At 36.0% G+C, this 15,375-nt stretch overlaps 1 protein-coding gene across 3 annotated transcripts in view; it reads left to right on the plus strand.

Moving 5' to 3' along the window:
* LOC120351261 (sodium channel protein Nach-like) overlaps positions 1–15,375 on the plus strand; it is a 48,733-nt gene that overhangs the window by 22,310 nt on the left and 11,048 nt on the right. For 2 of the 3 annotated variants that reach the window (XM_039427834.1, XM_039427835.1), the window contains 3 exons: positions 5,644–5,788; positions 6,175–6,281; positions 10,112–10,571. In XM_039427834.1, coding sequence (XP_039283768.1) covers positions 5,644–5,788; positions 6,175–6,281; positions 10,112–10,329 — 470 coding nt within the window. In that variant the 3' untranslated portion in view covers positions 10,330–10,571. Of the gene's footprint in view, positions 1–5,643; positions 5,789–6,174; positions 6,282–10,111; positions 10,572–15,375 lie in introns of those variants that run through there. The other variant, XM_039427836.1, reaches the window with a different exon arrangement.

Genomic DNA, 15,375 nt, shown 5'->3' on the forward strand with positions numbered 1-15,375 from the left:
CTTTCAACTCATTTCTGAGGAAGCCTCAACAATAATATTGCAAGCTCAACCAATGGCCAATTAGTGGCAATTGTTATTAAAGACAAACAATTTCATTCCTTTGTGACATGTAGCCTTCTGCTCTGACAACTCTAGAGCTGAATTATGAATGTATAGAATTTCTATTTTTCTATAATCTGTTGATATGAGAAGTTCTTTAATATGATAAGGAGAAGAAAAGGAGGATGATAAGAATAATGAGAAAAATAAGAAAAAAATATTATTTGATGATCATGAGTAGAAAAGAGAAGAAAAAGATGATGATAATGATAATAATAATGATAATAATAATAAGAGAAGGAGAAGTGATGATGGGATATGACAGATAAGGAGAAGAAAGAGAAAAAAAGAAGAGCTTCTGATCATTTTCTTTCCCTCTCATACTTATTTTCCTTCTCACTTCTTCTTCTTCCACTATTATTCCCAGCTCTTCATCTTCTTCTCGTTCTCTTCCTCTTCCTCCTCCATTCTCATCTTCATTTTCTTCTTCTTCTCCTTATTCTTCTTCTGCTATTTCTTTGTTTCTTCTTTTTCTCCTCCTCTTCTTCCTCCTCCTAGAAGAAAAAGAAGAGAAGAAGAAGAAGAAGAAGAAGAAGAAGAAGAAGAATAAGATGGAGATGAATAAAATGAATATAAAAATTGAGGAGGAGCAGCTGAAGGAAGAGGAGGAGTAGGTGAAAAAGAAGTAGTAGAAGAAGAAGAAGAAGAAGAAGAAGAAGAAGAAGAAGAAGAAGAAGAAGAAGAAGAAGAAGAAGAAGAAGAAGAAGAAGGAGAAGAAGAAGAAGAAGTTGAAGGAGTGGGAGGAAGTGTGAGTGTCAACTATTGTTATATTCTTATTGTTGAAGTTGAACTAACAATCTTTTCCAGGTTTCAGACTGGACAGACAACCAGTTCTCTTTTGAAAAAAACATGTTCTATCTAAAAATTGTCTTTGTTCAAAACAAGGTCTGGTAAGCTTTGTTATGAAATAAGGTGGAACCTCTGAAAAAGTCTCTCTTTGTTTTTGGGGACCCAGGAGAACAAAAGAATGTTCACATATATCAGGTCACGTCTCTCATCATTATCATCATCATCATCTGTCTCATCACACTTATACAAACCATGAATTGGGCATCATCCCCAGCAAAAAAAATTCTCACCGCAATATTAGATTAATAGAGTTTTTGATGTGAGATTTGAAGTTATAAAGTAAAATCATGGTAACCATTAGTGCCACAGGTTTATGCAGTCTAGTAATTTCAAATTATATTCTAAGTCTGTACATGAACTGAATCACATCAAAATATCGAAAGTTGAATTCCATAAATTTGAGTACAACCCCTCCACATTTCCCAACAGCAAAGATTGGGCCCAGGCTGTGTTACGTATATACATATATTACAATTCATATAATAATTAATCATTTCTCATCCATATAAATTTGATATGTACATTTTTAGTGCCACATACTTGTTATAAGTATAATGCATATACTGTATTACAATAATTTAGTACTTTATTTTCATATGTTCATTTCTAGTGCTACTTTTTCTATGAATATACAAATATAACAATATAAAAATAATATATATAATAATTAATCAATTCCAATTCGATATTAACCAATTTGATATGTACATCTTCAGTGCTACTTGTTTACATACATGCCTATATTACAATTTACTTGATAACTTATTAATTCAAATTTATAAAATTCTCAAATGTTTTTTTCTAATGCTACTTGTTCTATGTATATACATATACTACAATTTATACAGGAACTTGAGTAATTCAATGAACTTGATAATTAATTGCGAAAACGCAACATTTTTCGGTTAATGATTCTGGAGTATTGGATATCTTTCCAAAAGTTGACGTTATAGAGCAAGTGAGGAAAAAATGAGTATATTGTGATTCCAGGCTATGAATTATGTATACTAACATCCTTCAAAAATTCAGCTTCACCAATATTATGGATAGGGTGACTTATGTAGTTTAAATGGATGAAATAATAGTAATAGTAATCAGCTTCTTCTTCTTTTCTCATGATATCTTATTCTCTTCATCTCATACTTATTTTTCTTCATCTCCAATCTTCCTTATTGCGTTGTAGTTCTTCTTTTTCTCCTTCTTCTCCTTTTTACTATTATCTTTTAGTCATCATCTTCTATTATTTATTCTTCTTCTACTCAAAATCATCATTTTCTTCTTATCATCTACTCACCTTCTTCTTTTTCTTCTCTTCTTCATCATTCTATTCTTCCTCTTCTTCTCCTTCTTCTTTTTTCCCTTTTTTTCTTCTTCTTCTTCTTCTAGGAGGAGGAAGAGAAGAAGAAGAAGGAGTAGCATATGAGAGAAATAAGAATTAGTGGATCATGAAGGAGGAGAAGAGGATAAGAAAGATGAAGAAATACTATACAATAGTGATAGAAAATAATAAAAATTTTGAAGATGATGAACTGAAAACTTCATATTTTTTCTTCTTCTTCTTCTGAGAGGAGGAGAAAGAGAAAAAGAAGAAGGAGGAGTAGCATATGAGAGAAATAAGAATTAGTGGAACATGAAGGAGGAGAAGAGGATAAGGAAGATGAAGATATACTATACAATAGTGATAAAAAATAATAAATATTTAGAAGATGATTAACTGAAAACTACATATTTGTTTTTTTCTTATTCTTCTTCTTCTTAGTCTCCTTCTTCTTCTTCTCCTTCCTCTTCTTCTTCTCCTTCCTCTTCTTCTTCTTTTTCTTCTTCTTCTACTTCTACGAGGAGGAAGGAGAAAAGGTGAAGAAGGAGTAGCAGATGGGAGAAATAAGAATTAGTGGATCATGAAGGAGGAGGACAGGATAAGAAAGATGAAGATATACTATACAATAGTGATAATAAATAATAAATATTTAGAAGATGATGAAATGAAAACTTCATATTTCTTCTTCTCCTTTTTCTTTGTCCTCTTCTTCTTCTTCTTCTTCTTCTTTTTCTTATTCTTCTTCTTCTTCTGAGAGGAGGAGAAAGAGAAAAAGAAGAAGGAGGAGTAGCATATAAGAGAAATAAGAATTAGTGGATCATGAATGAGGAGGAGAGGATAAGAAAGATGAAGATATACTATACAATAGTGATAGAAAATAATAAAAATTTTGAAGATGATGAACTGAAAACTTCATATTTTCTCTTCTTTTTCTTTGTCCTCTTCTTCTTCTTCTAGGAGGAGGAAGAGAAGAAGAAGAAGAAGGAGTAGCATATGAGAGAAATAAGAATTAGTGGATCATGAAGGAGGAGAAGAGGATAAGAAAGATGAAGAAATACTATACAATAGTGATAAAAAATAATAAATATTTAGAAGATGATGAACTGAAAACTTCATATTTTTTCTTCTTCTCCTTCTTTTTCTTTGTCTTCTTTTTATTTTTCTTCCTCTTCTTCTTCTTCTTCTTCTAGGAGGAGGAAGAGAAAAAGGAGAAGAAGGAGTAGCATATGAGGGAAATAAGAAATAGTGGATCATGAAGGAGGAGAAGAGGATAAGAAAGATGAAGATATACTATACAATGGTAATAAAAAAAAATAAATATTTAGAAGATGATCAACTGAAAACTTCCTTCTTTTCTTATTCTTCTCCTTCTTCTTCTTCTTCTTCTTCTTTTTCTTCTTCTTCTTCTTCTTCTCTTCTTCTCCTTCTTCTAGGAGGAGGAATAGAAAAAGGAGTAATATATGAGGGGAAATAAGAATTAGTGGATCATGAAGGAGGAGAAGAGGATAAGAAAGATGAAGATATAGTATACAATAGTGATAAAAAATAATAAATATTTAGAAAATGATGAACCGAAAACTTCATATTTTCTTCTTCTTCTTCTTCTTCTTCTTCTCTTTTTCTTATTCCTTTACTTCTTCTTCACATAGCATTCTCATTCGAACAGAACACAGAGTAATATAAATGATACAGTCATGATTCAGCAGTGAGTTTCCCAATCATCAGGAGAATGTTGGGATGAAATGCAAAGAAAACAGAAGGCAGTTGAATCATATTATTATCACAATAGTCCCATAATTGCTATAATATTATATTCATATTTTCTTCTTCTTCTTCTTCTTCTTCTTCTTCTTCTTCTTCTTCTTCTTCTTCTTCTTCTCTTTCTCTTATTCCTTTACTTCTTCTTCACATAGCATTCTCATTCGAACAGAACACAGAGTAATATAAATGATACAGTCATGATTCAGCAGTGAGTTTCCCAATCATCAGGAGAATGTTGGGATGAAATGCAAAGAAAACAGAAGGCAGTTGAATCATATTATTATCACAATAGTCCCGTAATTGCTATAATTGCTTCACATGTTGACAGGTGTCTGGTGCTGAGTTGACTGTGTGGGTGCGTGTCTGTGTAGTGTGTGTGTGTGTGTGTGTGTGATTGTGTCGAGTGAGTGAGGGGCGACTACCTGTCAGTGGAGTGGGTAATAGAGTTGTTGTGATGACGGAGTGTGGAAGGGGGGTGAGCGAGATCACCCCCAATCATCTACAATCTGGCAAAGGAACTACTCGATTACGCGTGAACAGTAAGTCCTATACCGCTGGCCTTCTGTTGTATTCTGTGTTAATACATTCCAGTTTATAAACGCCTGATTTTTTAAATTGTTCCTTTTGTATTTTTGACGTGACAACGTCTTATAAATTGGTTTGCCGGGAGACACTTCAAGAAACTGCGTTACGTTCCCACGTTATGCGCTCACAATGAGAGCGAGTGAGAGCGTTCGTTTCGGTTCACGGTCGTCTGGAAAGAGCACGAATAGGAGCAGTGGCGAGCAATGCCGCACCAACCCGAAGGCATTCACCTGGAGAGAGAGTGAAACGGAGCAGTCAACCTGCGCAGGCGCCGCAAGCAATCTCCTGCGACTGCGCCACTAATTCAAAATGTCAAGTCAATGGTTGTCTCTCTCGCTCTTAGGTGGGCGCGGGCTAACCATGCCCGAGTGGAAGGGACGCGTGCCTCTCACTCACTCTCATTGTGAGTTATTATTTCATCCTTCTTCCTACTATACGAATGAATATTATTCACATTAAAATTATTTTACCACTCAAAGTCGTTGTCACATAAAACTTTCGCCCGTATACCGACTTTACAGGCAACCATGCAATTTTTTCATTTACAAATCTTCTTTATTGAATCAAAAGCATTATTTGTTGTTTTGTATCCTAAATAAAACTTTTTTGCGAACGTCTTCCTAATTGCCTTATTGAGAATAGTGTTGTATGGAATACAAATATATTCCTTATTTTCTGAATTTCTATCATTTTGTGGATTAATTTGTTTTTATTTTAAGGTTTTTTAAAGATTAAAGGGTGCTATAAGATTCATATAGTACATGCTTACAACTTTTAGTTTTGGAAACTTTTTATTATGCTGCATGATTCATATTCTGCTGGTAGTCTAGGAATTGGTTTATTTACTGAAAATGCCGGCAGTTCAGCTTTGCCCTTTCCTACTCTGCTCCAACATCCCAGCATTGACAGTGAATTCCTCGACTACTGAAAAGTAGGCCCACCCAAAGTAGGCCTACTTTAGTACAGTAGCGCTATTACTTGGCTGATCATCACATCTACTGTTCATGATTCAATGATTTTTCTATTTTCAGATCCACATGTGGGAGGTAGAAGGATATTTATCACCATTAATGGCAGTAGAATTCCTTGTTTGGAGAGATGCGTCTATTCACGATTCTCCCCAGCAGTTACTGTAGGAAGGCTAGATGGTCACCAATACAATACTAATAAACCATGGTAGTATTTTTTCATCACAATTCATAATTGTTTTATTACAAATATGAGTAAATAGAATATCTAGACTTCTCCCTCATGAAGGCTACTATTGAGCTATGATAGTTATTCGATACACCAATAGCAATTCATTATTGAAGTGGTGACATAGTATGCAGTAGAGTAGAACCAGAAAGTATGCGAATAACATTCATGGGAGAACTGGAGAAGAACAAGAAGTATCGGAACATCAAATTATAGACTACAATATAACAAATAATATCAAGATTTCAGAGAAATAGCCATTCCAAAACTCTCTACCAGCTCTGTACTGTCTGTACGCTAATCGAGCTTGATTTGATTACATTTTTTTCAGTCAGAAATATAGTTAATGAAATCTTTCTTTCTAGGAATGGTATGAATGTCACAGGATTAACAGTATTGCATACGTTTCAACAATCGTTTGAATCAAGAGCTTACAAGAGAACAGCACTTGTGAGTCATTGGCGAAAAATAGGTATGAAATTTCCTCTATTGTACGCAGTTTTCTCAAAAAAAAAACTCATAAGTTTTGGTTTATACCAAGAAAATTTATTCTCTATATTGTAAATTCGGTCCAACATAAAGTATTTGACTCAATGTTTTTTATTGTTTTTTTTTGTTGATTTGAAAAAAAAAATTATTTGCCTTTCAATGAGAACTAATGAAAATGATGTTTTTAGAATTCTAGAGTATTCATTCACATAATATTGAGCAGCCTTGTTCATAGCTGAATGCAGAGCGGGAGCATGCTTGACCCCCCAACTCACTGGTTAAATAACCCGCCCTAGCCGTCTCAAGGCTTTATATTGCAAGCGTTACTTGAATTGTCCATATATCCAAGTTCTAATGGGAATATTGAAACCTAATTAATGTTGATGGCTTTCTTACATTATTATCTACAATTGAAGTCATAAACTTTCATCGTTGCTGCCACTGTCTGCATGTTATCCGTGTACAAACTGAAATAGTATAATATTTGACGATTACATAATACTCTCATAACATATACTTTCATTTACATATACTTATAAATAAACAATTATGGAAGCGTTCAACGAAAAAATGTTAATGATCGAATTTGTAGTGCATGACCTTTCCATTGATATATAAAAATACGTACTTGATGGTCATTGAACAACACACCAATGCTATGAAGAGAGAAAAAAAACATCATTACTTGAAGCTGAGTGAGCATTGTACTACTGGAGTGAAGAGAGAATATAGAATAATTACATACTATCACATAAACACTGAATACCTTCAGAGGTAGGTGATTGATACCCAGGTGTTGCTCCTGGATGACTTAGCTCAGTCGAAATGTGGGCGGAGAAAGGAGGCAAGTCGAAGTTCCTCGTCTTCCTTCTTTGTACTTTAACTGGCGTGAACAGCACCTCCTCGTGCTTCTGATGGCGTGAAGGTCGCTCTTTACTCAGATGACACCACTTCGAGGTAATTTTGTATTGGCTTAGGGCCTCAGTTCCGCTCCAGTATAGTAGGAAGAGAGCATATTTCGTTGCCTCGTGCCCCAATGAGAATGATATGAGAAAGACATGGACATTAATTTTGTTTCAATATTCTCATTGGTACTAGAGATATGGACGATTTCCGTAATGCTTGCAATATAAAGCCTTGAGAAGGCTAAGGCGAGGTATTTAACCAGAGAGTTGGGGGGGGGGGGTCAAACACGCTTCACTCTACGGGAAGGCTGCTCTATTACATTCAATAATCACTGATTTCATCTTGTTTTGGAAATTTGTTTTATGAGAATTTTGCAATATCGACTGCAACCAATCTTGAATGAGTACCAACTGGTCGAGCAGGTGAAGTTTCCAAGTGGATTCTCGACAATAGACCATCTTCAAACAATCATTCAACTTATAGAAAAATGCGAAGAATTGAATATAGGTCTACTTAGCCTTTATTGATTTTATAAAGGCGTTTGATAGTTTTAAGCATGCATTCCTCTTCAAAACTCTTGAATTAACTCCAGCAACCCTCTCTAATATAATAAAGAACGTATACGGAAATATTACAGCATAAGTGATATCCTATTCACCAGGAGAATTATTCAGCGTGCAAAAAGGTGTGAAACAGGGTAACCCACTCACGCCGTCTCTCTTCAATAACGCTCTAAAAAAATTGTTTAGTAATCTCAAGTAAGATAGATATGGTTTGCATATCCAAGGAAATTAGCTGAATCATTTACGTTTTGTGGAAGATTTTGTTATTATTGCCAAATCTTTATCAAAATTGAAAAATATGATAACCAGTCTCGCTGCTGAAAGTGATAAAGCGGGGCTCATTATAAATCCAGAAAAACTCATCTTATGACAAATTAGGGAAACAGTGGATATAACACACGATGGGACAACTGTTTGCTTTACAGACAGAACTGATAAAGGAGTGGGACGTAGGTGTGTATTTGGAGAAAATATTTGTCTTTTGAAAGTATTCTTGAGTACAGAGAGGGATATTAATACTGGAAATAGGATACAAATATTGAGGACTTGTGCATTTTCCGCGCTTGTTTACGGCTTCTAAACCTGGGCGTTGAAGAGAACAGTACTACAGAAAATAGCAGTAACTCAAATGGCTATGGATAGAAGTATAATGAACCTATGAAGGCTAGATAGAGTTAGAAATACATCTATCAAGGCAATAACAAAACCGGACAACAGACTGAGGACACAATTGAGACTCTGAAGTGAAATTGGGCAAGTCATGTCGCTAGATTAGAGGATGGCAGATGGACGAGGACTCTAACTTCGTGGAAGCCCAACTGGAGAAGAAGGAAAATCGAACGGCAATGATTCGGATGGGAAGATGACATTGCGAAAGTGACTGGGGAAAGGTGGGCGGTGTGCGCAAAAGATAAGTGGGGGCACCTGGGAGAGAGGCACCTGGTTTCCATAAACAAAAGTAAAAAATTATTTTTGCATTTGAAAATTCAAATTTGGACTTTGAATAATACTTGAATAAAAAATAATGTACATTTGAATTCAGTAATGTCGTAAATACTTGAATAAAAAATAATGTACATTTGAATTCAGTAATGTCGTAATAAGTATTTTTGAGTATTATCCTAGCAGAGATGTTTGATATCCCATATTCTTTTTTTTATTGTATAGTGTAGGGAACCATCGAAATACTGATTGAAAATGTAAATAAAGAGCATAACGCCACTTTTAGTTTTCAGGAGGTCAGTCATGAAGTTATTTCTAGAGTAGTTCATAATCTAAAGTAATCTTGAAGCGAAGATTTCTATTACCTATCCAGTTACCTTCTTATAAATATTGCAGGTACAGTGGTACCAGCTGACCAGCACTAACCCGCTGTATAAACATTTGTATTTCAAAGGGTATTCTTCGCGTGTTGAAAATATCCAAGGTTGTTCTTGTTTATAAGAAAGCTTCTAAAGAAGAACCTCCTAGCTGTAGACCTATTCAGATAGATACTGCATTTTCAAGAGAGTTGTCATGTACATACAGGTATACGAGTACCTAATAAATTTTGGATTGTTATCAGAACATGAATTTCATCTTGTGAAGGGAAGATCTACCACTGTCACCTTTGATTCCCTGATAAAGTTTGTAATTGAATTATTTGAAAGTATTTTGTCACGGGTGGCGGCCTGAGCAAAGCATTCGACTGAGGCAGAGATAAGTTAGTACTTCCCTTATCTTAGAAGTTAGATATATATTCCCTTGGAAGTTGGATCTTTCCTTATCTCTGAAATAGAGTAAGTAACATTTAGATTGAAACAAATTTACCGAAATCACACTTGACTACAACAGGCAAACCAGGCCTGCCAACTCCTGGTTTTAGCATGTAAATAGGTTTTTTCCACGAGCAAATTAGAAGAAGAATTATTGGTAGACCGAGGAAGAGATGGACCCCGGAACAGGCTTGGAAAGCCTAACCCATGACGACAATGATGATGATGATAAAAAAAGGTTCTTAATTTCAAAATACGCCTTGTATTTTAGCTAAAACATCGACCTGTTCGTCTGATTTGAAGCGTAGCCGATTTTGTCAGACATCGATTTCGTTCGCAATCGGGTATTCCTGTGGACTGTACCCAGTTCAGCTGTATATATAAATATAATAAAATATGATCAATTCAATAAATTATGGAGGGATATCATTGGATAAGGCATGTCAGGACATCTGTTACTCATGTGAACCTACTATGCTTGTCTCAGTTATCAAAATGTCTGCTGGACTGCCTTTCTCCTTCCACAGTTTCATTGTTTATGAATGGTGAAATGGAATTACATAACAATTTTCACTGAAATATTTTTTCAGTTGTGGTTGGTGGTTTGGCTGGAGTGGTATTTGGATTGAATTTATTGAATATCGTTGAATTTATCTACTTTTTGACATCTCCATTCTTCTCCTATCTCAAGAAGCAGTTCTGTTCACCAGGCAACAATAAAAAAGTTGGAATCGATCATAGGCCTAATGTGGAACAGAAGTCCATACGAATCTTCGTTACGAGTCGTCCCAATGTTATTTCACAGTAATGTCACAATAATGACAACAGGTGACTTATGTTCAACATTTATTTATTGTTTGGTGATATATTTAGTTGGTTCTATTTTAGTGGACAATTTCAACTACATAAGCCTAATGTTCTATGATATTATGATGTGTTGAACAGATGAATATCTTATCTTATGACTATCTACTACTAACACTGCACTACTATCAACAATATTATTATAACTAGCTTGAGAAATAGATTAATGTCTAAAAGATGCACTAATAATAGAATTGGAGAATAAAAAAATCGTATTGCAAACACTTCTATATTCATTTCTGCAATTCCTCCTTCCTATTTTTTCCTGATATTTGTGATTGCACCATAATTTATAGTTCCCATTCTGAGTTCATTCTTATCAATAACAATACTGCTGGAAACTGAAATAAAATTGAACTCTGCAACCCTGTAAAAAGTATTTTATATTGCAGTGGGCACTTCATTCATATAATACAAGCAGGAAACATTATTCATTATTTTGTCAGAATGGCTTGACTACTATTCATCAGAGTTAAAAATTCTCAGCAAAAAAAAAAGATTGATTGATCTCGAACCTGCAAATTTTGATTCATGAGTCGCGCGTGCTACCAATCAAGAAGTCATTTTGAGAAATCTTTGTTTGGTTAGGCTTTTATGGTTGCTTAAACTAAGAATTATAAGTAAAATAATCCTGAATAATCCCAAATAATCCCAAATATCGCTATCTTCTAATCGAACTAGTTATAAAAAAATCGTTGTGAATATTTGATGAAGTACGATATCATTTTCTTTTGTTTTCCTTTTCAACCCTTTGCGGTACTCGCGCCTGCTTGTGGAACACCAATACTCGCGCGGCCTACAGTTGTAGCCCATTACATTTTTTATTTCAAATGCTCATCCTATGCAATATTACGACCACCATTATTTTTGTTGTTTTGATGGCATCATTACACATGATGAAACAAATATTTCAATTTGTTTCTTCTCCATTATTGAACAAAAAATACTTAAAAAATAGTGTGATTCTCAAAGAAAAAATATGGTCTTACTTCGACCATAAAAAACTGGAAAAAATTCTAGGGTATGAATAGTGGAAACCATCTTGATAATAGACAATATTTATTGTTGAACCCAAAGAATGTTTCATATTTACAAAAATCGCATATTTATACAATATAACCAGAAAAACCAAGAATATGACCAAATTTGGTATAACGAAGTGTTAGTGAAAATAGAAAAAAAATTATAGAAAGTTTTGTGCATTACTATTGTTCACTGATGGTCGAGACAAGTACTGCATACAATTTTAAATGTTCTTGACACACCTCATGGCCACACAGGAAGAGCATCGACTTACCTTGTCATCTTTGGGAACAGTTGACGTTGAGGCTCTTTAATCCCCAGGATTTCTCGTGCTCTAGTTTTCCTATCAGTGGGAAGGGCCAGTGATTCAAGAGCTTATATATGTGGATGAATAAGCTCCCAAGCAAGGCTTTCAAGGAATTTTCTCCTAGATGTAATTTCATCTTGGGCATTGTTGAACATATGTGAAGCATATGTGAACATATGAGATACGTGAAGCATTTATTGCAGAATATGAATTACAAGATCATGAAATAGGACCATTGGCATATCACAAGCTCTTGTACAAACGTTAGGAGCCTTTTCCACTTCATCACATTTTTATCCTTGTTCTTTGAGTGATAAAAGTTAGCTAGTGGCACATCTTTGTCTGTTTCATCTGATGAATTACTCTGAAGTTCCTGAGAGTCCGTAACAGCCACTTCCTCGTCAACCAAATGTGTCTCTTCTTCAATGAAATGACTCTCATCATCATGGCTGTCATTTAGGATAATATCTGGGTCATCATCACTGTCAATGGTGACTCAAAGCATCCAAAATATCCTCATTGCTCAAACGAACACGCTTTGGATTGTTCATAGCACCAATACTCACGCGGGCTACAGGTGTAGCCCAAGCAACTATGAATTAGAATAGCATGGACAACTGCTCTCCACGCGCTACAACGGGCTACAACGGTAGCGCGAGTACTGCAGGGCTAATTGTAATGTTATACTATCAAATATGTCATCAAGACTCGTAAGTGTTTGTCTGCCTTTCTATGTTTTGTCGAATGGAATAAATAAATAAATGAATGTACCAAATTTAAACATTTGAAAAATACATTTTTGTAAAAGTTAAGAGACACAAAAAAAACACTGGATGATGCTGGAAAAACTACTTATTTTGGGCGGGTCATTGATGTTATTTTTCAATTATTCTGAGACAAAATATTATTATGCTCGTTATAATTGATATATTATTCTTGACCCTACTAGAACATCACTACATCGCTTAACAGCACTACAAAATTAGAAAATTTTCTGTGATGAAATATCGAAGTTCCCTCAAGACAAAATTTCTTAACTTTATCTAAGCTTCTGTACCAAATACGAACATTTTCTGTTAATTTTGTTCTTGGAAAAACTAAGAAAACGCTGGAAAAACGCAGATTTTGGGCGTATATTTGAAATTTCTTTGAATTCGTCCTCAGTGCGCATTTATAGGGCCAACTGAAGACACTTTAATTTTTCTTAAAGAAATTTTAAAGTTTCGGTTCAGTAGATTTTACATTCATTGTCCTATTACCATAGAAAAAAATTTTAAGGTACCCTAATTTCTATATTTCTATACGTTTCAAGGTCCCCTGTGTGTGTGTGTGTGTGTGTGTGTGTGTGTGGTGTGTGTGTGTGTGTGTGTGTGTGTGTGTGTGTGTGGTGTGTGTGTGTGTGTGTGGTGTTGTGTGTGTGTGTGGTGTGTGTGTGTGTGTGTGTGTGTGTGTGTGTGTGTGTGTGTTGTGTGTGTGTGTGTGTGGTGTGTGTGGTGTGTGTTGTGTGTGTGTGTGTGTGTGTGTGTGTGTGTGTTGTGTGTGTGTGTGTGTTGTGTGTGTGTGTGTGTGTGTGTGTGTGTGTGTGTGTGTGTTGTGTGTGTGTGTGTGTGTGTGTGTGTGTGTGTGTGTGTGGTTGTGTGTGTGTGTGTGTGTGTGTGTGTGTGTGGTGTGTGTGTGTGTGTGTGTGTGGTGTTGTGTGTGTGTGTGTGTGTGTGTGTGTGTGTGTGTGTGTGTGTGTTGTGTGTGTGTTGTGTGTGTGTGTGGTGTGTGTTGTGTGTGTGTGTGTGGTGTTGTGTGTGTGTGTGTGTGTGTGTGTTGTGTGTGTGTGTGGTGTGTGTGGTGTGTGTGGGTGTGTGGTGTGTGTGTGTGTGTGTGTGTGTGTGTGTGGTGTGTGTGTGTGTTGTGTGTGTTGTGTGTGTGTTGTGTGTGTGTGTGTGTGTGTGTGTGTGGTGGTGTGTGTGTGTGTGTGTTGTGTGTGTGTGTGGTGTGTGTGTGTGTGTGGTGTTGTGTGTGTGTGTGTGTGTGTGTGTGTTGTGTGTGTGTGTGTGTGTGTGTGTGTGTGTGGTGTGTGTGTGTGGTGTGTGTGGTGTGTGTGTGTGTGTGTGTGTGTGTGTGTTGTGTGTGTGTGTGGTGTGTGTGTGTGTGTGTGTGTGGTGTGTGGTGTGTGTGTGTGTGTGTGTGTGTTGTGTGTGTGTGTGTGTGTGTGTGGTGTGTGTGTGTGGTGTGTGGTGTGTGGTGTGTGTGTGTGTGTGTGTGTATGACTGTATGTGCGTCTGTGTACACGATATCTCATCTCTTAATCAACGGAATGACTTGAAATTTGGAGCTCAAGGTCCTTCCCCTATAAGGATCCGACAGAAACAAGTTCGATCAAATGCAATTCAAGATGGCGGCTAAAATGGCGAAAATGTTGTCAAAAAAGGGGTTTTCGCGATTTTCTGGAAAACGGCTTCAACGATAAGCTCTATCAACTGCCACTAGTCCCATATCTGTAGAAATTTCAGAAGCTCCGCCCCATCTAAGCAAAGTTTGATTTTAGATTATCAGGCTTCAGATACAATTTAAACAAGAAAATTCAAGTGGAAAAGATTGGGCATGAAAATCTCTACAATTAATGTCCAGTAACATTTTCACCTAAAATTGGAAATAAGCTCGAAGTTCGAGAAAATAAGATTATTCAATTTGCAAACTGTTGGCAAGTGTTGATTCTATTAAATCATTCACTATGAACAGATAGCAGACTTCATGTGTCTGCAGCGTTATTGTCCTGTCACCAGCTGGCTTAGATCTTTGAATAGTAGACTATCTTAGATGCGCGGGAACGAACACTAGCGTCAGTTGATCAATCTTCATAACGGCAAGGAAAGTTGTGTGATTGCGCCACACCAGATTTTTCATTTCTGTTGATGAGTGAGTGAGTAAATGTCATTTCGCTTCTATATAATAACTAGCCCTCAGGCTCGCTTCGCTCGCCATATCCGTCTGGCCAGGGGGCTCTGCCCCCTGGACCCCTGACCGGATCGTCCGAGAATGAGATCAGCAGGCTCGCTTCACACGCCTGCATTTTCCATTTGAGCATTTTTATCATAAGTTAGAACGATCCAGTCGGGGGTCCAGACTAAACGTCTGGCTAAACGGATATGGCGAGCGAAGCAAGGAATAGCTCTGATTGAAGTAGCAGTGCCCAATCAATTTTTCCGCGATAATTATAGTAGGTACTAAATGAACTTTTTGAAAGTGATTGAAAAAAAAAATGTTAAAACAACAGAACCGAAAGTTGCCAACCTTATCATTCTACCTCCATTTAGAGAGGCTTTTTGAGCCGAATGAAATCTTCTATCTTCTATATATATAAAAAATAAAAAATGAATGTCTGTTGTTCCCTTTGACTTGAAAAATACTTGACATAACGGCATGAAACTTTGGGAATATGTTGTGTGAATATTGGGGATGGCTCCTGACCATAAATTTTAATAGGGTGGCTAATAATGATTATTTATTAATCTATTTTACAGACCTATGTTTTCGAAATTGTCGGCCTGCGGCTACCAAAGAACGGAAAGATGATCATGATTCAAGATCATATTGAGATAATATGATTCAGCATCTAAAGTTACCAGCTGTAATAAACACGCCACCCTATGATAAATTGTGTAGGCT

Source organism: Nilaparvata lugens, chromosome 5, assembly GCF_014356525.2.
Source record: "Nilaparvata lugens isolate BPH chromosome 5, ASM1435652v1, whole genome shotgun sequence".
Classification (NCBI taxonomy): Eukaryota; Metazoa; Arthropoda; class Insecta; order Hemiptera; family Delphacidae; genus Nilaparvata; species Nilaparvata lugens.